This window comes from Herpailurus yagouaroundi, unplaced genomic scaffold (genome assembly GCF_014898765.1).
Source record: "Herpailurus yagouaroundi ecotype Mexico unplaced genomic scaffold, PumYag 140, whole genome shotgun sequence".
In the NCBI taxonomy this organism is placed as follows: domain Eukaryota; kingdom Metazoa; phylum Chordata; class Mammalia; order Carnivora; family Felidae; genus Herpailurus; species Herpailurus yagouaroundi.
The window spans coordinates 85238110-85264124 of NW_024412395.1; the positions used below are offsets into that span (position 1 = coordinate 85238110).

The following is a 26015-nucleotide window of genomic DNA, read 5'->3' on the forward strand; positions in this document are numbered from 1 at the left end:
CCCTGTCTCTCTATAGCCCCTTGTAGATGTCCACCTATTAGAGCAGCAGCTGAATATCTGAATGGTCAGGGCTTCACCCACTGGAAAGCCTATCACTAAGGGGCAGGGCCACTGCCTTGAAAGGTGATGGATCTTCATGGTTATATTCTCTATTCCAGGTTTTCTGGCTGGTTCCTGTTGATAAGTGACTAGCATACCTGATTCAAGGAAAATGGAATAGGAAGCCTTACTTAGGTTTCTTGGTCTGAGCCACATTTTCCAATCTAGTGTGGTTTTCCCATAAAGAAGCCCTGTATATTGAGGAATAGCCGCCACATACCGGCCTTGTGATGCGTAGAGCACCACGTGATTTCCCGTTCAGTTATTGTTCTTTGTGGTCACACTGCTTCAGTTGAGAATAGCACAAGGAGAGGCAGGGGAAATGGTAGGATCAGGGAACGACACCTCACCCAATGTCAACGTTGACAGACATTAAGTTTTCTTTACAATAACATCAAATGAGGTGCTGACTTTGGAAACAAGCTGAAGTTGGTCACAGCCTTGAATCATAAGGGTGTAGAAGCAATGAAGAAGTATCCAAAATTTCCCTGAATTTTCAGAAAGTAATTTGTACCGTAAGATCTATTGAAACTACACGGAAAGCACAGATATCAGCAGTTTCTAACATGACTCCTGGGCTTTCAAAAGCTCCTAATTGGCATTTGTAAAGGGTTCTATTAGCTTGAAAATATACGAGCATATTGGTTTGACTACTACTGCTTTAATAAAGACTGTAATTTTTACTTAAACCATGCAATTATATGGTAAAAATATTAGGCTTTCCTTTCAACATTCTATTTATTTTCAGTGTCAAGAAACAGAGACCCATTCAATCTAAGCTAAAGTAAAAGTGCGATTTATTGTAAATATAATTATCCCAAGCAAACCCAAGGAGAAAGGATACACAGCCAGACCTAATGAAGGTGGTGAACCTGACTAGCTCGGAAGACCTCACAGCAGAAATGTGTGGCCTTCTCTAGTTTATTGTCATTACCATCATCCAGACACCAAGTTACTTATCCATTTTTCTCAGTGCAAATTTTTGGACACAGAGAAAAAATCTAGTTGGTTCTCTCTGAGTAAAGTATGTTTATTCTGGTACAATCAGATGAAGCCAAAGGTGGTGAGACCAGCTGAGCAAACATGGCTGCTTATGTCCATGCCTTCGGTGTGGCCTGTGGGAGGAAGCAGATTCTCCTAGAAGGATATATGGGCAAGGACGCAATGACTGACAACTGTATTTTAATGTGGTTTACAAAATAGCAACTGACACCGAACTGTATGAGAAAATGGGACAGTAAGGAAACCTATGGGTGGATTCGGGTAACACAAAATGACTGGACTCACTTTTTCGTGGGTGTGTGCTGTCACTGTCGTTGTCTAGCATAACATCATCTAAGATGAAAGCCAATCTTTTCAAATTATTCTTCCCTAAATACAGACGTTCATGGGTCTTTCCGTATTTATTACATTACTAAAGAACTTTATAGTTGGTCTAATATGCTCTATTGCTCTTCCATAGTTTTGCCTTCAGAATCTGTAAAAGGAAGAGGATAAAAGGTGTAACTATTTAAAAATCTATTAATAACCTATATTTGTATTAGCTTTTGTTGCTCTCCTCTTTCTTCTGTTCCCTGGATTCCTGTATTCCATGTGATTCAATTGAGGGAGCATGTGTGTGTGTGAGAGGGATTCTATCTAGGAGGGACATTGAACCACGAGACCATTGCTAGGTATTTTTATACAGCAAAACTAAATTCTGGCCTCCCTCCTCACCTCAATCTATTTCTATGTGCAGTGTCCCTTGGCTCCTTTGCTTCCCATTCTCGATTTTGTTTGCAGCTATGTTGTCAGTTCCATTTATTCTCTTGGCCCTGCTTCTCATCTATGCACCAATTCCAATTCCCTGTGGTGAGCCCCACTTCAAAGCCCATCATACTGTACATTTTCATAATGGAAGGTACAATTGATTTGTTCATTTTATTGGACATTTAAATAAAAGTGTGGAGGCGTGGGTGAATATCCTGACTGGTCAACCACAAAGAAGCCTGCATCAGCCTTGTTTTCGTACAATACCGTGACAACTAGGTTATAGACTTTGAAAATCTGGACTCACAGATCTATCTGTGTCCATTTCCTTACATATTCATTCTAAGGGAATGATTCAGTTGTCATTGACACAGCCCTGGTTATAAATGTAGGAAGGTAGGTTCCAGAAGCATCAGTGAGCAAAGTTGAGGACCTGGGGATGTGGGATGGGGAAAGGGTTTGAAAAGAACTGTATCTGGGGGAAACTTGATCTCTTCTACCCAGTTCTACTTATAGAATAAGAAACAGACTAGTTAATGTTTTGTTTCCCACCGACCATTTATGGGTGCTTGACTGTATGGCTTTTCAGAGATGGTTAGAGGAGTCACATCTGAAAAACCCACCATAGTAAATAAGAATGAAAAGAACAGAGATTTTAGTATCTAAAACACATTGACTTTTGCAGATCTTCTCATTTTCTCCTATGTTGTTTCTTCCAATCCAAGTTTCTCTGAAAGCCTTGCTCTTTAGGAGCTGCCAGATGCCAGATCACTTTCATATGGCATCTCAAGAGCTGGACTATGTTCTTCTGACTGCAACGTTATTGTCTAAGACTGGACAATGTGAGTCATGACCATTAGCACTACAGAGATTGTTTCTTACTCGACTGACTTACTGTCTGGCATAACTAGATCTTTTTCCTCATCTTGGATTAGATCAGAATACATTCTATCTTTGTATTCTGAAACCAAAATTAAATAAAAAATATTGGCTGTAGACTATAACAACCTCTGAAATGTTCTAGGTCAGTGTTTTTCCATCTTTGTTGACCAGGACTTACAGTTAAAAATGTATTTTACATTATAGTCCAGTACGTGCACTTGTGTGCATATAATAAAACAAAAAAGTTACAGGAAACAGTACTTACCCTTTTCTAATCTTTACTACTCATCTTTGTTTTTCTATTCTATTCAAGTGCACCGGGAAGAAAATTCTGGTCTTCTCACTGTTCTTTTCTTATCAATTTTATTCCAGTTTAGGGAAAAAATGCCAGTTGTTATACTGATTTTGTTACCCATAAAACTTTTTGACAACTCACCGAACTCACACTGGAAAGCTCTATCGAGTGATATTTGATTCTTGATGCTCATTCAACAGCTAGCCCCGAAACAACCTGAGATCAATCCCATTTTCTTTATGTTATCACCACTAACATTCTTCAGTCTACGTAAGATTATGACTTAGTAGAGGGTCTAAGAATCTACCATTAAGAAATTTTTTTAGTTTGTTTATTTTTTGAGAGAGAGAGAGAGAGCAAGCGCAGGGGAGGGGCAGCAAGAGAAGGAGAGAAAGAATCCCAAGCAGGCTCCTCACTGCCAGTGCAGACCCCAATTCAGGGCTCAAACTCATGAACTTGAGATCATGACCTGAGCTGAAATCAAGAGTTGGATGCTTGATTAACTGACTGAACCCCCCAGGTGCCCCCTAAGAATCTACCATTTTAATTAACCACTTAGATTGTTCTGATGTCGAAACTCAGGAGTAGATCCTCTACAATTTGGCTTTTCTCCGTCTGTTCTGGAAAGCTGCCAGTCACCTTCATCATGACAGGTCTTCCAGTTTTTCTCATTTCCCTCACAAGGGCCTTGGAGCCCTCACTCCTTTCCTGAGTACTGCTTAGCACCAGCAGGCTCACTGGAACAATAGTGCTGACACTCTGATCCCTGCAGATACTGTCTCCCTGGGCCTCTTAAAGTACCTATTCTGTCTGGGACTGAGCTCAGCACAATCCTGAGGACACTGACTTGGGCTGCGTGATCATCCTCTAGGGGCCGATGATAAAGCCACATTAGTTCTCTAAGCCTGACCCACCCATTCCGTGATTTGTCTGGCCATCCACCGGCTGTTTTGCTGAGCTCTCAGCCAACCATTCAGCCAAACTGGAGATGTCCTCCATCCACCTTTTCCAGTTCCATTCATCCTCTTGGGACCCTCTGCTCTAGCCCAGCTACTCTATTTAATGTCTTCTGAATACAATTCCACACTGCCTCAGGTTCACACTTCTGGTCATGCCTCGGTCACCTGACATGTCTCCTTGGCTCATGTGTCTCCTTCTGGTGGTGCACCTCCCACAGCCTCTTCTACTCTTCCTCTTAGTATGCTTCTTTTTCACTACATGACATGAGTAATTCCTATTCATCCTTCTAGACTCCACTCCCATTTTGTTTCTTCTTGAAAGCCTTTGCTAACACTCCTGTCTATGTCAGGAGACCCCCAATGTGGTTCCATTATGCCTGAGCCTCTCTCTGCATACCACTGCCTTCTCAGTTGGGTAGGTTTTTTTTAATTTTTAAAAAAATTTTATTTATTTTTGAGAGAGAGAGAGAGCGAGCAGGAGAGGGGCAGAGAGAGAGGGAGACACAGAATCCCAAGCAGGCTCCAGGCTCTGAGCTGTCAGCACAGAGCCCAACGTGGGGCTCGAACTCACGAGCTATATAGATCACGACCTGAGCAGAAGGTGGACGCTTAACCAACTGAGCCACCCAGGTGCCCCTCAATTGGGTAGTTTTAAGTCAGCTTTGCTGTTTCCCACGCTAGATGGTGAGCACTTTGAGAGCAAGAACAACATTTGATTTATGTTCATGTCTCTAGAACCTAGTATTTCTTTCTTTCTTCTTTTTTTATTATGCTAAAAACATGTAACGTGAAATCTACCTTTTTAACATGTTTTTCAGCGTACACGAGCATATCAACCAGGTACACATTGTTGTACAATAATCTCTAGAATATTTTCACCATGTGTGACAGAACTAGCACAGTTTCTAACTAAATATATGACCATTTGGTTATTTTTAGCTACTGTAAGTCCCAACTAAATTTGAAGATATGACTAAACTTCTTCCATATATTACAAGGACCTCTCGTTTCCTTGTGAGTTTCCAGATTAGTTATTATGTACTCTCTTTACTTTTGACCCGTCTTGCTTTGCTTTATTGAGCTTTTTAATTCATTGTGCATCTTTGCATTTACTTTTTAATATTCTTATGGCTCCTTTCCCAAGACATGTTTGTGTGGCCATAACTCTGTTATTGTGTCCCCCAGTGTCTCTCACAGTGGCCAGCATACAGAAGGTGCTCAATGAATCGCTGGTAATTTCCTTCACAGGTTTTAATAGATTTTAAATATGATCTGATTTTTGAATATAGGATAAGGGTGATGAAAGGCTTACCTCCCCTTCATGGTTAATTGATGATCAAATTCCTTTCTTCAAAATTTAGTGTTAAACCTTGGATAAAAAGGACATTTTTTTTTTCAATTGATATACCTACCATCTGAGACTCTTTGATTTTCCTGGTTGGTGTATGTGGTGGGTAAGGTGGTCTTTTCATCTCTTTCGTCTAAGTCAGTTTCTAAAAGTCAAGAAATTATGTATTAAATTAATGGAAAAGATTAAACAAACCTCATACATGAATCATCTCATTGATATGTTAATAAGCAGAGATCTCCAAACAGCAAAATTCTGATTATTTTTAATGCTCTGATCTTGGAATCTCTGGAACAGTGTTTTGGTCAAGGTCACCTTCAGGTGACAGAGTCAAGATAATCAAATATATCTATCTATCTATCTATATCTATATCTATATCTATCTATCTATCTATATACACACACACATACACACACACACACACACACACACACATATATGCTTTGACCTTTGTTAATGAAAATAGCATAAAATCAGGTTGTTCTTTTTTCACAAAACCCTCTATAATGCAAGTATTATGGAAAATTTAGGACTAACTACCAGTCAAAGGAGTCAAATTTAGAATGACTGCTTTATACCCCATTCTCAGAAAAGGAATTTGTAGCTCTACCCTGCAAAAGCAGGAAACCTCACAGAGCGCCTCAAAAATCTGGGAATAAAAGAGTTCCAGTGAAAATCGACTGCTCTTTGGACTTCTGAGTCCATACCCTTGGATTCCATGCTGTCTTTGGGCTTCATTGACTTTGGCCCATTCCTGGTGACTTGACTACCAGGCAGAACCAGGTCTGAATTCCCAAAGCCCACCTTTCTGCCCAGAATCTCTTTTCCTTGAGGTCGAGTCTCTCTGCCCCTCCCCCTATGGCAATGCTTTGACCTCACTAAAACTTCTCTAGTCTGGACCAAGGAAGTCCTCTGTCCACTGCCCAGTTCTTTTTACCTGTTAATTCATTCTAAGAGGCAGATTGGGTGAAATCTGTGCCACACTGATTGTTAAATATTTTCAATATTTAGAGATTAAAGAAAGATGATAACATTTCCTTGTCAGTTTAGGATTCGAGAAACTGCCCATGAGAAAAATAAGCTTATTAAAATTTATTTTTTTTTAAGTGATCTAAAAGTGAATGGGATGTTGTGGGTTGGATTGTGTTCCCAAAAAGACATGCTGAAGTCCCAATCTCTGATACTTGTGAATGTGACCTTATTTAGAAATAAGGTTTAGCAGATCCAATCAAGTTCACAGGGGGTCATACTGGATTGCAACGACTGGTGTCCATTTGAGAAGAAACACAGACACACGCACAGAGAAGACTGACATGTGAAGACAGAGCCAGAGATTGGAGTGATGCGGCTATAGCCCAGACCGCCAAACACTGCCACCAGAAGCTCGAAGAGGCAGGAAAGGGTGCTTCCCTAGAGCCTTCAAAGGGGTCATGACCCTGTCAACACTTTGCTGTAGGTCTTCTAGTCTCATTTATTCACTAAGGAATAAGTTTCCCTTGTATAAGCCCCCCAGTTTGTGGTAATTTGTTATGGCAGCCCTGGGAAATGAATACTTATGATATACGCATTTATAAGGTCATAGTGCTTTTTTTTTAAAGCTTTTTAAAAATGTTTATTTTTGAGAGAGAGCCTGAGTGGAGGCAGGGAAGAGAGAGAGGGAGACAGAGAATCTGAAGCAGGCTCTGCGCTGTCAGTGCAAAGTCCCAATGTGGGGCTCAAACCCATGAACTGTGAGATCATGACCTGAGCTGATGTCAGATGCTCAACCAACTGAGCCACCCAGGTGCCCCAAGGTCATAGTGTTTTTAAGAGGTAATTTCTTTAGCATTCTTATGAGATATTTTATTTCAAAGGACACACTGAACTTGGTAGTTTATTTTGTCAATAATTTCATTTAAATGTGATAAAATGTAGATTATAGTTACCAATATCAAATAGTGATTCAGTTTCAACAAATATTTTATTTTTTTCATGGATGATTATGGTGATCTTATTTTTTTTAATTTAAATTTTAGTTAGTTAACATACAGTGCAATATTGGTTTCAGAAGTAGAATTCAGTGATTCACCACTTACATACAACACCCAGTGCTCATCACAAGTGCCCTTCTTAATACTCATCGCCGATCTAGCCCGTGTCCCACCCACCTCCCTCCATCAACCCATAGTTTGTTGTCTGTCATTAAGAGTCTCTTGTGGAGCACCTGAGTGGCTCAGTCAGTGAGCATCTGACTCTTGGTTTTGGCTCAGGTCATGATCTCATGGTTCGTGGGTTCAAGACCCATGTCAGGCTCTGTGCTGACAGCAAGAAACCTGCTTGGGATTCTTTCTCTTTCTCTCTCTAAGCCCCTCCCCTGCTCGCATGTGCATGCTTTCTCTCTCTTAAGTAAATACACTTAAAATAAACAAAAGGATTCTCTGTGGTTTGTTTCTCTCTCTTCTCTTTTCTTTTTTTCCCCATCTTCCCATATGTTCATCTGTTTTGTTTCTTAAATTCCACATGAGTGAAATCATGTGGTATTTGTATTTCTCCGGTTGACTTGTTTAGCATAATACATTCTAGCTCCATCCACATCATTGCAAATGGTAAGATTCTATTCTTTTTGATGGCTGAGTAATATTTCATTTCTACAACTATTTTAGTAGTCTTTTAATAACAGCTCAATAAAATGTCACATCTAAAAGATTACCTGATTGATAGGGCTGGAAGCTGATCAAATCTCCAAGTGCAACAAGTTTTTCCTGTTGAAAAATTTTATAATCAGAGAAGTAAATGACCGCAATTGCTAACTTAATCATTTTTCAATAGAAAAGCACCTTGAGTCTTGATTTTTAGGTAACCAACAAACATTAAAAAAAAATTTTTTTTTTAACGTTTATTTTTGAGACAGAGAGAGACAGAGCATGAACAGGGGAGGGTCAGAAAGAGAGGGAGACACAGAATCTGAAACAGGCTCCAGGCTCTGAGCTGTCAGCACAGAGCCCGATGCGGGGCTTGAACTCATGGACCGCGAGATCATGACCTGAGCTGAAGTCGGACGCTTAACTGACTGAGCCACCCAGGCGCCCCGGTAACCAACAAATATTTTTAACATGCCAGAAATTATATAACCTAATGAGTAGTGCTCTTCTGTTGATTTCTTCAAACTCTTATTGCCTTCTTATTGTTTTTAGGGATAAGATGCAACTGAATCCACAGAAGATCAGCATTTGCCCTGGCCCAGAGAAAATCAGTTTATAGTCAGTATCAGAGTCGGCCCTCCTGTATTTATTTGGACATTACCTGAATTAGATCACTTGTCATTCTGGTCATCATTTGATTACTGATTTCAATATCTTTGAGATCCGTAAGAACCACCCAAGTTCCATTCTCAAATTTTACAGGCATAGAAAAGACGATCCCTTCAGGAATACCAAACTGGCCTGCAGTGAGCAAACACAAAGCAAAGCAAAACAAAGTGCTCAGAACAATAAACCCTTCACATTAAGCACCGTAGAAAAGGACAGACATCGTATATGGTTTGTAATGATAATGGCGGAACTATATTTCTGGCAATTCCTCTCCTGGGAAGATCGAAACATTTACTCCAGAAGTATTGCCTGAGCACCTCTCCAAGTTCTGACAACTCTCTCCTCTGTGTTTCTCTCCGAAAGAAGAACTACTGTTCCTCTTGTTGCGCCTTCTGTTGCCTCTGGCTTGGTTCAAACCCCCTGCCTCTGCTTCGGGGGCCAATGCAGTCTTTCTCCTCCATTTTTTCTGGATTCCTTTTGTCTGCTCCTTGTGGCCTTTCCTTGACACCTCAGTAGCCCAAGACTCCAAGGCATCTGTCCACCTGGCCTTGCTCTGCTAGCCTGAATGTGGCTGGTCCGTAGCTCTGGTGTGAGGGCCAGGGTGGCTGGGGGGGGGGGGGGGGGGGGGGGGGGGGGGGGGGGGGCCCCCCAGGGATGGGAAAGTGGATGACTTCCCCACAGTTCCCAGGGCTCAGTTTGGATGTGTTCCAAATAAAAAGATCAACAATACTTACCACTAACTGAACAACATACAGATAAAACTTCCCCCTCTTTTTGTGAGTCAATCAAATGAGAAAGTTATTCTTGCCATCTGGTCATCAAAAATGGTGTCAGTAGAACCAAAATGGGAGGATAGTCAAGAAACTGGGATCTAAAAGGCCTTTCCTTAGAGAGCATCCCAGGTTCTCTGTTCAGTCTCTTTTTTATCTGTAAAAAGCCAGCCTTACGGGTGGACAACATATGAGAGTTTACCTATATATTTCAGGGAGATCATGATTATGTGCTCCTCACCTCCAATATTGATTGCTGGTGAATTCCTACACAGCTTAATCAAACTGTTTACAAATAAAGACAAGGTTTTAAATGCCTGTTACACTAAAAAGGTCACACGCTGGGGGCACCTGGGTGGCTCAGTCGGTTGGGCGTCCGACTTCAGCTCAGATCATGATCTCACGGTTTGTGAGTTTGAGCCCCACGTCGGGCTCTGCGCTGATGGCTCGGAGCCTTGGAGCCTGCTTCAGATTCTGTGTCTCCCCCTCTCTCTGCCCCTCCCCTGCTCATGCTCTGTCTCTCTCTGTCTCTCAAAAATAAATAAACATTGAAAAAAAAAAAGAACTATAAAAAAAGGTCACATGCTGATTTGAATTCACCTCATTCAGTAAAAGGGTGCTTCTCACCGTAATTGCAACTGAAACAAGATCCACACTGAGTGTCTAACCATCAAGCAGCAAGGAGGAGACCCAGCCACAGCCCTGCCCTCAGGGTATATGCCCCCTAATGGTATGTAATCAACCATGCCACCAGTGAGGGCAGGCTGGAATATGCTGACAGAGGAATAACATGCTATGTGTGTATAGAGGACAGACAGATTGATCTGACTTGGGGGGCTTGGGGGGGATTACCTTGAGCTGCACTACAGCCACTGGAATAACAGGGAAGATGGTGGTTCTCCTGATAACATAAGGAATAGAAGAGGTAGATCACACGGGAGAGGAAGACAGTTCAGTTTGGTGTGGTTTGGTTTGAAGCGACATCTAGGTGGCAATGTTTGCATAGGCTGCAGCGCAGCAGAGAGTGAGGCCTGAAGCTTTAGGCGTGAATGAGTTTGCACAGGGAGAAAATAAAACACAAAGGAAAGAGGTGCTTTCGATAGAAGAACCCACAGAACACAGAACGCCAACTGTTCGCTCTTTCCTACTTTGCAAAAATGGTAGCAGTCCTCTGAAATGGTTTTTAGCAGATGAAAGCAGTGAGGCTGTAAAAATGCATGTCTGGTATTTGTGGCTGGAGAGCAGGCTTTCCACATTTCCACTGGCACCTGAGATCTGTGTCCTGCTGTGCTCTCTGGATCCTGCCCCTGTGCCTTTGCTCCTGTGGCATCTGCAAGATGTTCTTCCCACACTTGTCTGCCACAGCAACACTACTCAAGCTTGAAGGCTTCCTGGAGTGTCACCTCCTTATTGAAGTCTGTCCTGATTCTTCCTGCCATCTGCCTAAAATCAACCTTTCTTTCCCTTCCTCAGCAGGGATGCAGTGAGAAAAACTTAATGGAATGGTTTAGTTGTTGTTAGCTGGCTCTTCTTACTCTGCTCGAGATCTCCTGAAGGCAGAGCCCAGGTCTGATCCCTGTGTGCTCCCTGTGCATTCGCACAAACACTCCTGGATCTCTGAATGGATAACTGAATGGATGCATGGTGAATAAATGGCAATAGAACTCCGGACGTCCGGACAGTTTATAGTTCACGTCAGGCAGGAGGTGGGGAAACGGAAGTAGGAGCACAGAGCATACCTGGAAGTTTGAAAATAATACAAGGTTTAAAAACAAAACAAAACAGATTTACCTTCACTTAGTACTCCTAAAGATACGATCTCCCCAGGAGGTGAGCCCTGGTACCAGTATTTCAACGTAGTGGCTATACTGTGTGCAGCTAAGATGCTTCCAAATTGTTTTCCTGTCTCAGTCAGCTTTTTGAGAGTTGCCACAAACTGTCCGTTTACCCACTCCCTATAAGGAGACAAAGAAACAATTTTACAAGGGAGGGAGGAATGCAAGTGAAAAAGAATGTTCCTTGGGTCAAGTATCTAAGTATTCAAGCTTCTTCGATCTCCTAAAAAGTCAATGGAAAAGTAACGAACTGTAGCAGAAAGGAATCCCAAAGTGTCAAATGAAAAACATGATAACAAATATGAAACACACAAACATGGTCAGAGAACTGCAAGAACGATTACTTCCATTACAAAGAATTTATTCTACATGTAGACGTTATCTTTGGAACCAGTGGTATCTTTCATCCTAAATAAAATGATATCATAAGACTTTGAGCTATTCACATTGAGACTGGGGAAATAACTAAGTTGTTAGAATCTATAAAGTTTAAATTGAGGGAGTAGTTCACCTAGACTAGAACAAAGCCTTGAATGGCTGTCCCTGCTAAGCCAGCTGGAGATAGCTCCATGAGACACTGCTCCTACCCAGAGGAAGCATGCTCCAGGAGAGTGGGCTCAGGGCACATAATTTCTGGGCATGGGTGAAGTGCCTCTGATCTGAGGGAGGGGCAATGGGAAGGAAATGCCGCAACTGGAAAAGGGCTGCAAAGCTTAGAAAAAAAACACTTCAGAGTCACTCCTCCTCCTCTCCCCTTCCCCACCCCATCGTATTGGGGGTGCTGACTGTGGCAGGCTTGGGTCTAAGTGCTTTGCCTGTGCTAATCCCTTTCATCTTCCCAACAGCCCTATAAGGCTCATACTGTGTGAGCATTTCCATTTTGTAGATGAAAAAACTGAGGCCTAGAGTGGTTAAGGAACCTCTCTGAAGTCACACAGCTAATAGGTGGCTGCTTGAGAATTCCAATCCAAGTGGCTTGGTTCTTGAGACCATGCTCTTCACCACTTCTGGGTTCTGCCTCTCCTGGGACAGAGCACCCAGCACGGGCCTGGGCCCGCTCACCACCTTAATTCCTTATTCTTGAAAATGTTCCCACCGATTTCAATTAGGATACACGTCTCTGTCTCTGTGTTAAATGAAGACTCACTTTCCGTATGCTTGCTTTAGAGACAAATTTAAAGGAGTATGTGGGCTACTTGAAGGATAGTCTAACACAAAAATTCATAATTGCAAAATCAAATAAGTTGGGCATGGGGATTGACTGATATTCTGTGGAATTTTCTATGTTTCTTCAATAGAGCACATCAACAAAGGTGGGTGTGAATAATGTCAAGTTATTTTTGTACAATGATTTCTAAGATGATTTAAAGGATTACAACAACGATTATACATTTGCCCAACACTGTTAGTATACTTGACTTAAAAATATACCATACCTATCAAAAATCAAGCTCAAAACAGGACGTGAATAGTTAGGAGGTCCCCAAATAGCACTCTCATATCTGTAAACTCTGGCTTTTCTCAGATCAATGTAGTTATTTCCACTAATATTGCCCCAAACGATCACATTTTTGATGCCTGTGAAGAAAAAAGAAATGTTTAACATAATAATGAGCATTAATACAAAAAAGTTGCCTGCAGTCTATTTTTTGACTGTGCGTTTGTCTTAGGAGGGATCGATCTTTTTGCTATAAGATGATCTTAGTTTATGGTCCCCCAAAATGTGGAAATGGCGTGGATAAGTTCTTTGATCACCGGGGTTTGGCAATTCCTAATCGTGCTCTGTGTAGGGCACGGGCATATCATTGAATTCAAGAAATACTGAAATGCTCCCTCAAAGAATTACTACTGAAAATTGTACCACCGGTGTGATCCTTTTACCACTCTGCTTGCCATTAAGAGAACTTTTCCTCTGCTTTGGTTCTGACAGAGTCCTTGATTCTACACTGGAATAGAAAATTTTGGCAAATCACTTAACCCCTGAGTTGGTTTCATTTCCAGCAGAATGAGGGTGTTATAACCAGAGGACCCCAGGAACGTCCTAATCAACAAATAATTGAATTGGCTTCTATGTGTGAGGTGTTTTTAGGTGGTACGTTTGGAAGAAAACAAATGAGCCCAAATCCTTGCAACATTCTGGGGGTGGGGGGGAGCGGGTGACAAAACTACTATACAAAGTGATGTGTACTATGAAGGAAAATAAGAGGATAGGGGTCAGAGATAAATAGTGATTAAGATTTAATATGATTCTAAAACTGTGGATCTTTTAAGGATATTGTATCCAAAGTGAAAAGTTAGTAATGTGATTGGTTGATTGATTCACTTATTTATCTGCTTAAAGACTTCATTCTAAGTTCACACTACTTCCTACTGTGGAGATTACATTCTTTACTGTTCTGCATGAGGGAAGATTGCTGTTTGGGTTCACGTAACAGAATATCCTTGTGACTTGGCTTAACTAGAAGGAATTCGCTTTTCTTCTATAATAACAGGTTGAGGTAGGCAGTGACACGGGGGTTTGCTCCGCGGCTCAGAAGATGCTACTCTCTTGGCCTGCCCCACGTGGTCCTAAAACAGCTGCATCAGCTCCAAGTATCACACTCTCACACAGTTGTGTGCAAAGGCGGGCAGTAGGAAGAAGAATTCTGCTTATCAGATTTAAGGCTCTTTATAGCTCTGTTAGAGAAAATCATAGTGGACATCTGCTGTTTTTTCTCCTAACATTTCTTCCTAATGTTTTGCTTTAACAGCATCCTGGTTTTCCTATAAATAACTACCCTTTCTCAATTTCAGTCCATATGGTTTGGGTGGGGCTGTCCTCACCCCTCAGGTCTATCAATAGGCACGAGACCCAGATTCCAGATTTCTGGCCACAACAATTGTTTTGGAGATGGGCAAATGGTCCAAGCCTGGCCAATGAGATATTATCCTGCTACTTATGCACACTTGAGAAAGCAAACCCTCTTTATACTGGGGTGGCTAAGCTATGAATGTATGAGTCTGGAGACACCCGTGGCCACTTTGCCACTTTTTACAAAGAGCCTGCCTGAGAATCAAACCAACGCTGAGGAAAGCAGGGCTGAGGGATAGGTCAAGAGAGAGAACCAGCTAGACCTGACATCACCATTTAAGCCCCAGCATCCATCTACGCCTGAAAAAAAAAACAAAAAAAACCACAACCCACAAAAAATGATCTGACTTCAGTTGCTTTGAGTGGACTTTCTATCACCTGCAACAGAAAGAGTTCCAACTAAGCCAATGCACATGGTCTGAGAAACAGGGTTATGTGTGAACTGAACTCAAGGGATATCCTGAAAAGGTCTGCTACCCCCTTGGCATCTGGAATCTTCCCCCAAATGATTCTCCTTGATGCTTTTCAGATTTCAGGTCCCTCTGCTTCAATGTCTTTGTTGGTGCTGAGTTTCTTGTTGCTACTCCGCTGACAATTCCAATTGACTGCCGTCCCTCTCATGTCTCTCTTCCCTTTACCCAATAGCTGAAATTTGTCAAATATAATAAACATTTTTTTTAAAGTTTTTTTTTTCAACTTTTATTTATTTTTTGGGGGGACAGAGAGAGACAGAGCATGAATGGGGGAGGGGCAGAGAGAGAGGGAGACACAGAATCGGAAACAGGCTCCAGGCTCTGAGCCATCAGCCCAGAGCCTGACGCGGGGCTCGAACTCCCGGACCACGAGATCGTGACCTGGCTGAAGTCGGACGCTTAACCGACTGCGCCACCCAGGCGCCTCATAAACATTTTTAAATACAGCACCCTGCTTTTAAATACACCAATCCGGGGCACCTAGGTGGCTCAGTCAGTTAAGCGGCTGACTTCAGCTCAGGTCATGATCTCATAGTTTGTGAGTTTGAGACCCGCGGCGGGCTCTGTGCTGACAGCTCTGATTGGATTCTGTCTCCCTCTCTCTCTGCCCCTCCCCCCACTCGCGCTCTGTCTCTCTCTGCCTTTCAAAAATGAATAAATGTTAAAAAAAAATTAAAAAAATACACCAATCCATTTTCTGAACTGGTCTCATCCTCACAGGATTCTGATGCCTGCCATTCCAAAGACCAACAGAAGCACAAACAGCTCAGATATAATCCCGTGGACAAGTGCAATACCCTCGCAAATGTCTACCACATGCTGGCCACTCTTCCAAGCACTTTGGAAACATTATTTTTTGAATCCTCACATCAGTTCCAGGAGGTAAGTGCTATTAACATCCTCATGTTATAGATGAGGAAACTGAGGCAAGGTTAAGTGATTGCCCAAGGTCACACAGGTGGGAAGTGAGGTAGAGCCACTTCAATACACCCCTGATTATTTTTTTAAAAAAACACTGATTACCTTAGTTGACTATTATAATGGAAAATTGGAACATTAGGTTTCAAATTATAGCTTGAAAAATATGTCTTATATGAAACGTTTGTTTACTAATTTTTATTTAAAAAAACTTAGTCTTTATTTTCGAGAGATAAAGAGATAAAGAGACAGAGCATGAGCAGGTGAGCAGGGGAGGGTAAGAGAGAGAATGAGACACGGAATCCGAAGCAGGCTCCAGGCTCTGAGCTGTCAGCACAGAGCCAGACGTGGGGCTCGAACTCACGAACTGTGAGATCATGACCTGAGCCGAAGTTGGACGCTTAACCGACTGAGCCACCCGAGTGCCCCTGTTTACTAATTTTTACAATGATGGACAAAGTCAGCCAGTCATTAAAAACAGTAAAAAACCAAAAACCAAAAACCAAAAACCAGTTTGCACAATAGTCAGATCACACAATAAGTTTACCCAGAAAAATCCTAACGGGTATGGTGTTCTTCCTAGCTGCTTTGAGATCGCCCTGTTTAAAACCAGAAACAGAAACGGAATCTCACTCACTGGATGGGGCTGTTTTCAGTTTTCTGGCCAGCATGGCTTTGGCTTGGCCTTCCACCCCCAGCGCCACGGCGATGATATTATGTGCCACATTTGGGGCGTATCTCATAAGCAAAACTGTTTTCAGATTCACGAAGGTTTTTCCTCCCACAATAACTCTGACGGAATCGTGAGCGTTTTTCTCAATCAGGTGTCCAAACAGCCTACACAGAGGAAGCCTGCTTCGGATGCAGCCTTCTAGAGTATACACCTCCCGGTCAACGCTGTCGTCCAGGATGATGATCACGTGGGCCTGGCGGAAGGCCTCCTCCACTCTGGTGCAGACGGAGACGCTCCGGAGCAAGGGTGCCACCAGGTTCCGAGTCTCAGTCATGAGAAGGTGGAGATCTTCTTCCGCCTGCTCTTTGTCAAATAGATTTATGCTCATCTCCGTATGCATTCCGAACACCTCGCCACTTACCAAAATGGGAATTAGGCTGTAGCAGGCAGGGACAGATGCACTAATAAAAATGCAAAGCCAGATTATGAATAGTTAAATCTTTTGCCCCTGTTAAGCCTTTATTCTTAATAGATATTTCAGCATGTGCAGTAATCAGGTGATCTAATAGCTTAAATCTGTGTCCATAGCTGCATAGACTTTTTAAGACTAGAAAGCAAAAGTTGAACAAAAAAATGCTCACTACTAATCCCTTATTCTGGCCCTCTGAAAACAATCCCCAAATAAGAAATGTACCTGTTTCAAAAGTTTCAAATAAAATAGATTATGCAGAAAGCAGAATTTAAAAGAATGGTGTCATATCACTCTGATTACATGTTTACATTTTGTCTTAAAAAGGTAAAGAAATAACAAGTTTTATTTAGCCATAGCTATTTTCTACTTTATATTCTTATCTACAAAGTAATGACATTTTGGAGGAAAGGGCTATCTTTTCTAAATCCTTGCAAAGAAGGCTAGGATCAGCATAGGCTAGGCATCATGGGTCGGTGTCCACAATTCAGCAAGTATCTGGGTAGCTGACCATCTGGGCCACTAGTTTTTTCTCTTTCCAAGCTTTACATTTCCACTCTTAGGTTTTAAATTCGGCAGTCCAGAGTGAGTCCACAAAACCCTAGGCCCCCCACTCTCAGCCTCAAGAAAAGCAGAGCCCCAGGCCCACGCATGCTTACATGTTCTCTCTCTCTCTTTCTGTAACAGTGACATCACCGTGTGGCTCAAGGTGTGCCATGTAAGTTCCAGGAGGTGTAAGTAACAAACCCCTTTTTCCAAAGTTTCCTGGCAGTTATTGCTGAGGGTGTCTTGCAGTCACGGTAAGAACCACAGGCTGGTCCAGCCACAACACTGGTTAGTGAGGCAGGCACACAACAGGAGGTGACAGAGGAAGAGCCAAGGAAGAGTCAACGTCAGCTCTAGCAAGTGGGGAACAGGGGAAGGCAGTGGGCAATGAGATGGGAGTGGGGGAGGAGACAGAAAGTGAGGGAAAGGGCAGGAAGGACAGCGAGGCAAAGAGCAAGAATGAGAGCAGCAGAGGACCTGAGAGACACAGACTGAGGGGACAAGAGCTGGAGATGGGGTTATCAAAGTACTTATCTTTGCTATACCCTTGCTCTTCGACTGCATGTGTGTGTGTGCATATACACACTATATCGTAAAGCTTAAATATGGAGGCACGTGGGTGGCTCTGTTGGTTGAGCATCCACCTCTTGATCTCAACTCAGGTCACAATCTTGCTGTTGGTGGGATCGAGCCCCATATCAGGCTCCACACTGTCAGTGCAGAGCCTCCTTGGGATTCTCTCTCTCCCTCTCTCTGCCCCTCCCTGGCCCATGCACATGTACCCTCTCTCCCTCTCAAAATAAATAAATCAAAAATCTTAAAAAAATAAAACAAATATGACGCTATATTGAGGGATATATATATGCATCTATCTGTCTATCTATCTATCTATCTATCTATCTATCTATCTATCTATCTATCTTTCTATCTATCCAAATCTCGAACTTGACATTCAGATGTTCTTCCATCATGGACTTAATCCCATGCTATTGTTCTTTCTAAATATAAACACCCAATCTCACGAATCCTGGAGTTTGACTGTGCTACCTGGTGATCCAGACCTGCAAGGGATTGACAAGCTCTTTCCTGACTTCTTCCTGCAGTTCTTTTTCTATATGTGCTTCCAGGTTCTCTTGAGCAATTCTCTTCATCAGCTCAGTAGTCATGCTAGAGGTGACACCGTAGTAAAGCTAAATATTAGGAAAGAAAAAGTCAACACCGAGAATACATAATTAGCTGACAGTAATTATAATGGGAAGTTCTTATTTAAAGCCAGAAGAGCGTAAAAGGAGAGCTGAGGGAATACTTTGGAAAGCAAGACATCTGAAGAACAGCGTGAGAGAAGGATAATGTTTTGAGCAAATAAACCAACTTAATTCGCATACCTGGGCATACTCCAGGAACTCGTTATAGCCTCCTAAAAGCAACCCCTCTCCTCCACGATCCAACAGCTCTCTCCAGATGATGGGGGAGTTTCTGTGACTCCACTTATTCTTTTCACACAAATCTTCTAGCCACTCCTATTGAATGATATTCCAAGACACGTCATCCATTGAATCGGTGTCAGAATTTAGTTCAATACTTCAGAATTCAAACACAAACTAGCTTGTTTTTTTACTACCACTGAGTATACATAATAAAATTTAGACATCTTTACACTGTAAAAGGTATATGCAGAAAATAGTAGTGAGTTAAGTAACAAATTGATCAAATCAGAAAGATGGTTCTTCAAATTTGCTGACCTAATGAAAGTTGCTCTCTTTGCCGAGGAGACCGTGAATGAAAGTGGAGAGCTTAAAAGAAAAGCCAAGTGTCCCAACTCCTCTGATATCCCAAAAATTCAACTGGTTCTTCCCTTGCTTTTCTCTATGAGATATTTCCAGTCTTAGGGCCACGTAAACTTGACCCTGATTTCCAAATATGTGGGTATAGTTTATGTCATTCAGACTGCATTAATGAGCTAAAAATCATCTATGGATGTTAATAATATTCATTAGGAAAAGTTTAAATCATAATTATCTGGTTTGCGTAGACCAGGCTTTCCAATGACAAGAGCTGAGTAGAGCTAGAGAGCAATTTTCTTGTGAGTAAAGTACATGATAGCATCCTTGCCATTGGAGGCATGTGTAATGAGACTACCTTACACATAAAATCTTAGAAACTAATTTATCCTGATTCTGCTGAGGATCTCTGTGCCTTTATCACCCCTTAAAGCAAATAATGCTGCTGGGAGGATTCTACCATGGTTCCCCTAGTCATTATACAGCCTGAGCAGCGAATGTATAGGTCTGGACCCTGAGGGTGCAGAATCAAGAATGGAACATACAGTCGGATAGGGGAGAATTTATCAATATGAATCACTCTTCTACAACTCAGTGGTATATATCCTGGCAAGAACCTCAGAAGACAGTGGTAACACGTTTCTAGAATGGCTCTCTGAAGCTTGGAGAAAGTGATGGTTCACAAGAAATGAAATGGAAACGCCAGAACGTCCATGGAAGACAATAGGAGAAGGAATCAAAAAGCTCAGAAAAGTGGGCATGCTGGTATGGATATGCTACTATGGAAGCATGGAACCTACTAGTCAGTTACGTTCTCCGGAAGGGCCTGGGGACACTACTTTCATCAAAATGATAAGAACTGTGCTGGTGATATGTTTTCAGCATCACTGGGAAGCCTGGTATGGATGTCCATTACTGGCCAGGGCTATTAAAGGACATGCTGTTCTAGAGCTGGACCCCCTGGGGATTGGGATGATAGAATCCTGAAATAAAAGAGGCTGGGGACAGTGCCCACCAGAGAACATCTATATTGTGATAAAAGCATGAGACAACCAGCAGATAAGGTGACTTAGCTGAAGGCACAGTGGGCTCACAAAAGAGACAGAGGTTACGCTACGACCCTAGAGAATGAGCCACCACTCACTAAAGCTGATCTAGCCATTGTTGCTGCTGAATGTCCACTGTGATGGTAATACAGGCCAACACTGACCCGGTGATAATGACACTATCCCTCAAAGACATTAACCAGCTTCTTGGTGGCAAGGTGATTACATTTCACCCCTTTCAGCCTAGAAAGGGCAGTGATTCATCCTGACTGGAATCAACAATCTGGTTTGTGTAGACCAGGCTTTGCAACGACAATCACAATCAATATTCTGGGTAAAGAACTGCTTTTCCTGCTTGTGGGGCTTTGGCCAGCACCCTGCCCAAGAGCTTACAAAATATTCAACCTAGCAACACGGGATCCTGTGTAACATCACTCTGAACCACTTTGGATTAAAGCATGTGTAGAACTGGGCATGTAACCATGGGATGCACTGGCCCTATCATAAATCACATCACATGGTAGCCTGCTAGAGGGATAGGACAGCCCACTGGAGGTGCTTAGAGGTTGCTACCTTGTAGGGATAAAGCACTGTCTTTCAGGATGCAATATATACCATGAATCAATATAGTGCTTTTTCCCCAATAGGTGACATATATGGATCCAGGAACCAAGAGATGGAATTAAGAGTGATCCTGCTTACCATCACTCCCAGTGACCCACCTGGAGAATTCGTGCTTCCCCTAACCTACTTACTCTAGATTCTATGGGTCTGGAGGTTCTAAGTTCCAGAGGTGCAAGGGTGGTTCTATCAGGAAGAGTTCCATTAAACTTTAAGTTATGGCTTCTGCTTGGTCACTTGGAGCTCCTGTGCCAAGGGACAGCAGTCAAGGGAAGGAGTTACCATCCTGGAAGGAGTAAATGCCACTGCTGATCTGGGGCGTGTGGGCAGAAAAGAATATTTGGCATCTAGGTGATCCATTGGGGAATCCTTGGTACTGCTTTGCTCAGTTTTGACAGCAAATGTGCATGTGCTAGAAACTAGGACTCAGACCCCTAAGGATACAGGTCTAGTTCATTATGCCTCATAAGTCACCTAGACCAGCAGAGCGGGAGGGGGATCGACATTGGGCCGTAGACAGAAAGGTGACGAGCGTCAGTTACCGCCCTAAAATGATATGCAGTGGAGACTATGGTTCTTTTGACTAACCATCTTCTTGTAAAGTTTCCTCAGGGAAAGACGCCAACCAGAACCTCAGAAAAGCTGTTCCCAGATGGTATGAAATTATTATTTGGAGAATGTGGATCCAAAAGGCACAGCTGGTGAACTGCAGCAGATCCTGTCATATGTCTTTCAGATTTCCTCTTCATGACCAAGACACGCACTGCCTGGGCCACCAAGCGCACTGGCTGCTGATGGCTCAGTGCTGAGTCTCTCTATAGGAACCGACCTCAGAGAGGTTCCCTTGCTTAGAATTAAGTCCCTTCCCGAAGGGCAGCCTGCATCCAAGGACTGTTAGTTGTGCCAGTACAAAAGCCCAGCCCCCTCGCCTGTATTTAGAGTATCTCTGAAGGGCCACCCAGCTTCAGAGTTCAGGGCTGGCTGAGCCTTCTGACGCAGCAGTATGGTAGTGTCTCGTGTCATTAGAAATCAGATGAAGGACAATGAAAAGTTAAAAAGGATAATATAAGTTACCTGGATTCTAGGAGAAAAAATAGCGAAATTTATTCCACTGATTGGTTAGGGCCTCATTTGTTCTACTAGCTACTGGGGAAAAAAATACATAATGTTTTGAGACTGGTAAGTAGAAATTTATTTTATTAGTGTTAAAATATCAGTAGTACATGAACGTTTATTATTGGAAGCCTATCTGATACACTGGCTAATATTTCATTAAATTAGAACACATTTTGTGAGTGTGTGAGTTTAACACACTAGAAAGGCTTCTTACCTCCCAAACATGAGGATGTTGTGTAATTTTATGTATCCGAAAATTAGGAAGATTCTTTTGTAAATAATCTGCCAGAAGTTCTGCTTTAGCATAATATGGGCAATCTGCTCTACCTAAAAGAGTTCAAAATAGCAACATTTTCTTACATTACACAGAAATTGTCATGTAGTTATAAGTATTTGCCATATAATTACAGAAATAATGATATAGTTATGATATATTCTATTACATAGAATTATTGCATAACTGCCACCATGTAAACTTTTGATTTTTATAACAGCAGTAAACATAAAATTATTTCATAGAAGGTCAGGATCTTAAGTAATAAAATGTGGAAAGAAAATAAAGACTGTTGGATATTTACTCTCTTCCAGCAGTAGCTAGATCTCACTCTCTCTAAAGGACTGCTGTGCTACTAACTAAGCATGAATTACTAGTAATGAACTACTCATTAGTATCCACTAAAAGGCCAAGTATGAAGTGAGGAGTGGTGGTAAAATCACATGGTGCTAAAGGGAGGAGAAGCCGAAGGGAGAGAGACGAGTCTGGGATAACTTCTACTTTCTGGCTTGGGCAGATGATCCTGCACTTACTAGAGAGAAACCACAGGTAAGAAGTTTAATTATAGACAAGTGCATTGGAGGTATGTGCAGTATATCTAATCGAATATGACCAGCAGGTAGCTGCACATGTTAAGTCTCAAGTACAGGATGCATGTGAGGGGTTAAGATACAGATTTTGTAGCCATCAACACACAGGAAGTTAAAGCCACCAGAGTAGATGGGATTAGGTGTCTGAGGGAGTAGGAGGAGAGGGGCAGGAGCCAAGGGCAGAACCCCCTCTGCAACAATCTTTCCCAGTTACTCCCAATCATGAGTTCTTCAACTTCGGGGTGACTTCTCAATCATCAAACTTCCCACCCACTCCCTGTCTGTTAGCCTCCCTGTTTCGTTCAAATCCATGGTTCATGAATTCAACCACTCTCTGGCTCATGTTGTAAATTATCTTGCCCTACTATGCTTCTGGCAAATCAGCCCGGTAAAAGCGTACCTGCCTTTCCTGTTTCTGGGTTCCATTTGCTAGGCACCCCTGGAGAAACATGGTAGAACCAAACAGAGAGGCGCCATTATAAATTCATGGTCACTAGCCTCAACTGGCCTTCAACTCTGCCTGGAACTCCTTCTGTTTTATCATCACTCTTTTCTGTTCTTCACAATTACCCTTCTAAACTTGGCCCGCTTCTTGCAAACGTCTTGTCTCCATTTTCCCACTACTATTGGAAGGTGACAGAAAACCTTGCTTTCTACTTTACAAAAACAAACCCAAATCATACAAAGAGGCATCAGCTGGTAAATCCTCCAACCTCCTACCATCATTCCTATAAGCCTGTCTGCATTTGGACTCATCCTTTCCTTCTTCCTCCTATTCAATGGAAGGTGGCTCCTACCTCCTTTCCAGGTCTAATCTCACCACTTATGCTCTGAATACCACCCTCTTCTGCTTTCAGAATTGCCTCTCTTTCAGCATTTTATCTCTGTTCTTAATGTTCCTTTTCCATCGTATTTAAATATAGTACAGTTATATTTAAGTTTTTCCTGTCCTAAGAAAACCAAAAAGCCTATGTCCCTCTTTAGCTAACGCATTCTACCTGCCCTTTTCTATGAAAATTTCTTGAAAGAGTCCTCTACATTTGCCATCTCCAGTTTTTCACTTCCATTTATTTCTTATCCCATTTCAATCTGGCTTTAACCATGACTCTCTGGAGGGACATCAGGGAACCTCCATGTCATTATGTCCAATGGATACTTTTTGATCTTTCTCTCATTGACATTTTCTTGTTGGCATTTGCCCTCTTCTATCCTTCTGAAACACCCACTAGGGTCAGGTCACTCTTCGGGTTTTCATCCTACTTCTCTGGCCTTTCTCTCCATACTTTGTAGGTTCTTATTCCTTTATCAATCCCCTAAAAGGAGCATTCTTCACTGCCTCTTATCTTCATACTCTATGCATTCTTTCTGGCTAATCTTCTCCACTCTCTTGGTTTCAGGTAGAAATCTCCACATCCAGTTCAGAACTATCCAAGATGTTTACACCTTCCTGTAGTTTTCCATCTCCCTCTGAATGTCTCATAGGCACTCAGCATGTCTAGGGAAGATTTTTCCCAAACTCCCCCACTGAATCTGCTCCTTCTCTTATGTTCTTTATGTTGACTACGTAGTTACTTAAGACAATTAAGAGTATCCAGGGTATTAAGCCTACTTTTCCAATTTTTGTTTTCAGTGACTCCTTATCTACCCATTTTCCCAAACCATTGGTTGGAAATAATTTTAACTATTTCTTCTCCCTTACTTCTCTTCCTCAACCTAATTAGACATCTAGTGCTGTGAATTATGTCTCTGTAATATCCCTCCAGTCCATTCACTTCCTTCCATTTCCATTGCCCACCATCCCAGACCAGGCCGGCCACTATCTCCTTCTTGGACTATTGCACCTAACTGGGGTCTTGGCATCTAGTCTTTCTCTTCCAGTGGAGAATAACATTCAGGTAAAATGAAAACTTGATTATGTTCTCTCCTTCCAAAGCCTTCCATGTACTTTGGATAATGTTTAAAATACTAAACATGGCTCACAAGAATCTATATTAACTAATTCTGGCCTCAGCCTACGATACTCTCTCCTTTGTACCTTTTACTCCAATCCTACTAAATCTATTTCCATCTTCTGCTTATTGTACACTCTCAATCATCACCAAACTAGCTTTCCTCATTCCAACCCCACTCCTATGCTTAATCCCTCTTTTCTTCCCTACCTCCTTTCTGCTAGGTAACTCCCCATCTTTCAGATCTCTGCTTAAAAAACCACTCCCTCTGGGAGGTCTTTGACTCCACTAAATGAGGTCTGCCACACTGCTCCTACAGAACCTGCTCTGTCACTGACACACAAGCACCGTTCTCTGTAAGTTTCTGTATCACTGCTTTCTCAGCAAATAGTCAGTCAGTGATCAAAAATGTTCTTCTGAATGAATAAAGAAGCAAGCAAAATCGGTGTCCAGGCAGATGGGAGATGCCAGTTGTGTTAATGCATCAGAAACTTCAAATAAGGACTGGACAGCTTCTGTAAAAGTCATTGGTGACTTTGGTGAGGGCCATATCTGAAAGGAGGTAGAAGCAGAAGCCAGATTGAATGGAAGGACCTGAAGACAAGAAAGCAGTCTGCTCTTTCAAGAAACTTGCCGAGAAAAGGGAAGGAGGCAGGTACAATAGCCTGCTGCTTTTCCTGAGACCCTTTAGTGGTTTGTTTTTCTGGACGCCAGTGGACGTTTTCAATCCTCCCCCTCCATTGCTACACAGGTGGGCTTCCTAAAATGCAAACACATACTCTCCTGCTTAAAAAAAAAATTAAGACTCCTTATTGCTTTCAAGATACAGTTCAAACACCTTTGTTTGGTGTACTTTATGTGCAAGGATCTGACTGCTGCTCCCATTCTAGCCCCAGGTCCAGACTGTTCCTCCATTAGGCCATGAGACTTCTAGCCTCTTCTAGCTTTTATCTGGAATGGCCTCCCTATCGCAAATATTCACAAATCAGCTCCTGGAACATCTCCCAGAGTCCTGTGCACATCTCCCTTATTTCATTAATTCCAGTGGATCTAAATTTCTTGTTTACATGCTGCTGTACTCCGTGAGACCGAAAGCTCTTGGAAGGCCCGGGTGTTGTTTTCCCCCACTGTTATCTCCAGTGGGCGGGAGTGGTTTGCACAGGGCGCTGCCCAATAAACATCTTTGAATGAATGCGTAAGAAGCTTGAGGTGGTCCATATAGATGCTGGAGTCGCTAGAACAAAAGTTAAGAATATCACTGCTAATTGACCAAAGGAGGTGAGAGTTTGGGTGTTTTGAGAGACCTACGGAGGGGCACTTGGGGATCACTCACCCGCAAGCACGAATTTGGCCATGTTAAAGCCGCGACCTAGGTCCAGGAACGGCGGCTCAGCGGTTCCCTAGCAACCACGGCGTGGCGCAGGCGCACTTTGAAGCTGAGCGCGGGGTCTGAGGCCCTGTCGCAGACGTGAGGTGTTGG

The 26015-nt window shown here is 42.4% G+C and overlaps 1 protein-coding gene across 2 annotated transcripts; it reads right to left on the reverse strand.

Annotated features, from left to right (window-relative positions):
- Nucleotides 1-874: 874 nt before the first annotated feature.
- MDH1B (malate dehydrogenase 1B) lies at nt 875-26008 on the reverse strand. 2 transcript variants are annotated; one of them, XM_040476009.1, is made up of 11 exons: nt 25869-26008; nt 21937-22049; nt 18544-18678; nt 18206-18348; nt 16108-16604; nt 12665-12806; nt 11185-11348; nt 8616-8755; nt 8023-8074; nt 5397-5477; nt 875-1576 (listed from the first exon to the last, which is right to left on the reverse strand). In XM_040476009.1, exons 1-11 carry the CDS (start codon nt 25888-25890, stop codon nt 1545-1547), a joined length of 1521 nt encoding a protein of 506 aa, XP_040331943.1. In that variant the 5' UTR covers nt 25891-26008; the 3' UTR covers nt 875-1544. The 2 variants fall into 2 exon arrangements, with proteins under 2 accessions (XP_040331943.1, XP_040331944.1); XM_040476010.1 differs by lacking the exon at nt 21937-22049 and having other exon boundaries at nt 25869-25966.
- Between the last annotated feature and the right edge of the window lie 7 nt (nt 26009-26015).

What these genes read in the sequence shown, in the direction of transcription:
- MDH1B (XM_040476009.1), bottom strand. Translation starts at nt 25,890, where the DNA reads ATGGCCAAATTCGTGCTTGCGG. An exon ending in TTGCAGGTCTGGATCACCAG is followed by an intron (nt 16,605 to 18,205) that starts GTAGCACAGTCA and finishes CATTTTTATTAG; the next exon opens with TGCATCTGTCCCTGCCTGCT. An exon ending in TTTAGGAGTACTAAGTGAAG is followed by an intron (nt 8,756 to 11,184) that starts GTAAATCTGTTT and finishes TGCTCACTGCAG; the next exon opens with GCCAGTTTGGTATTCCTGAA.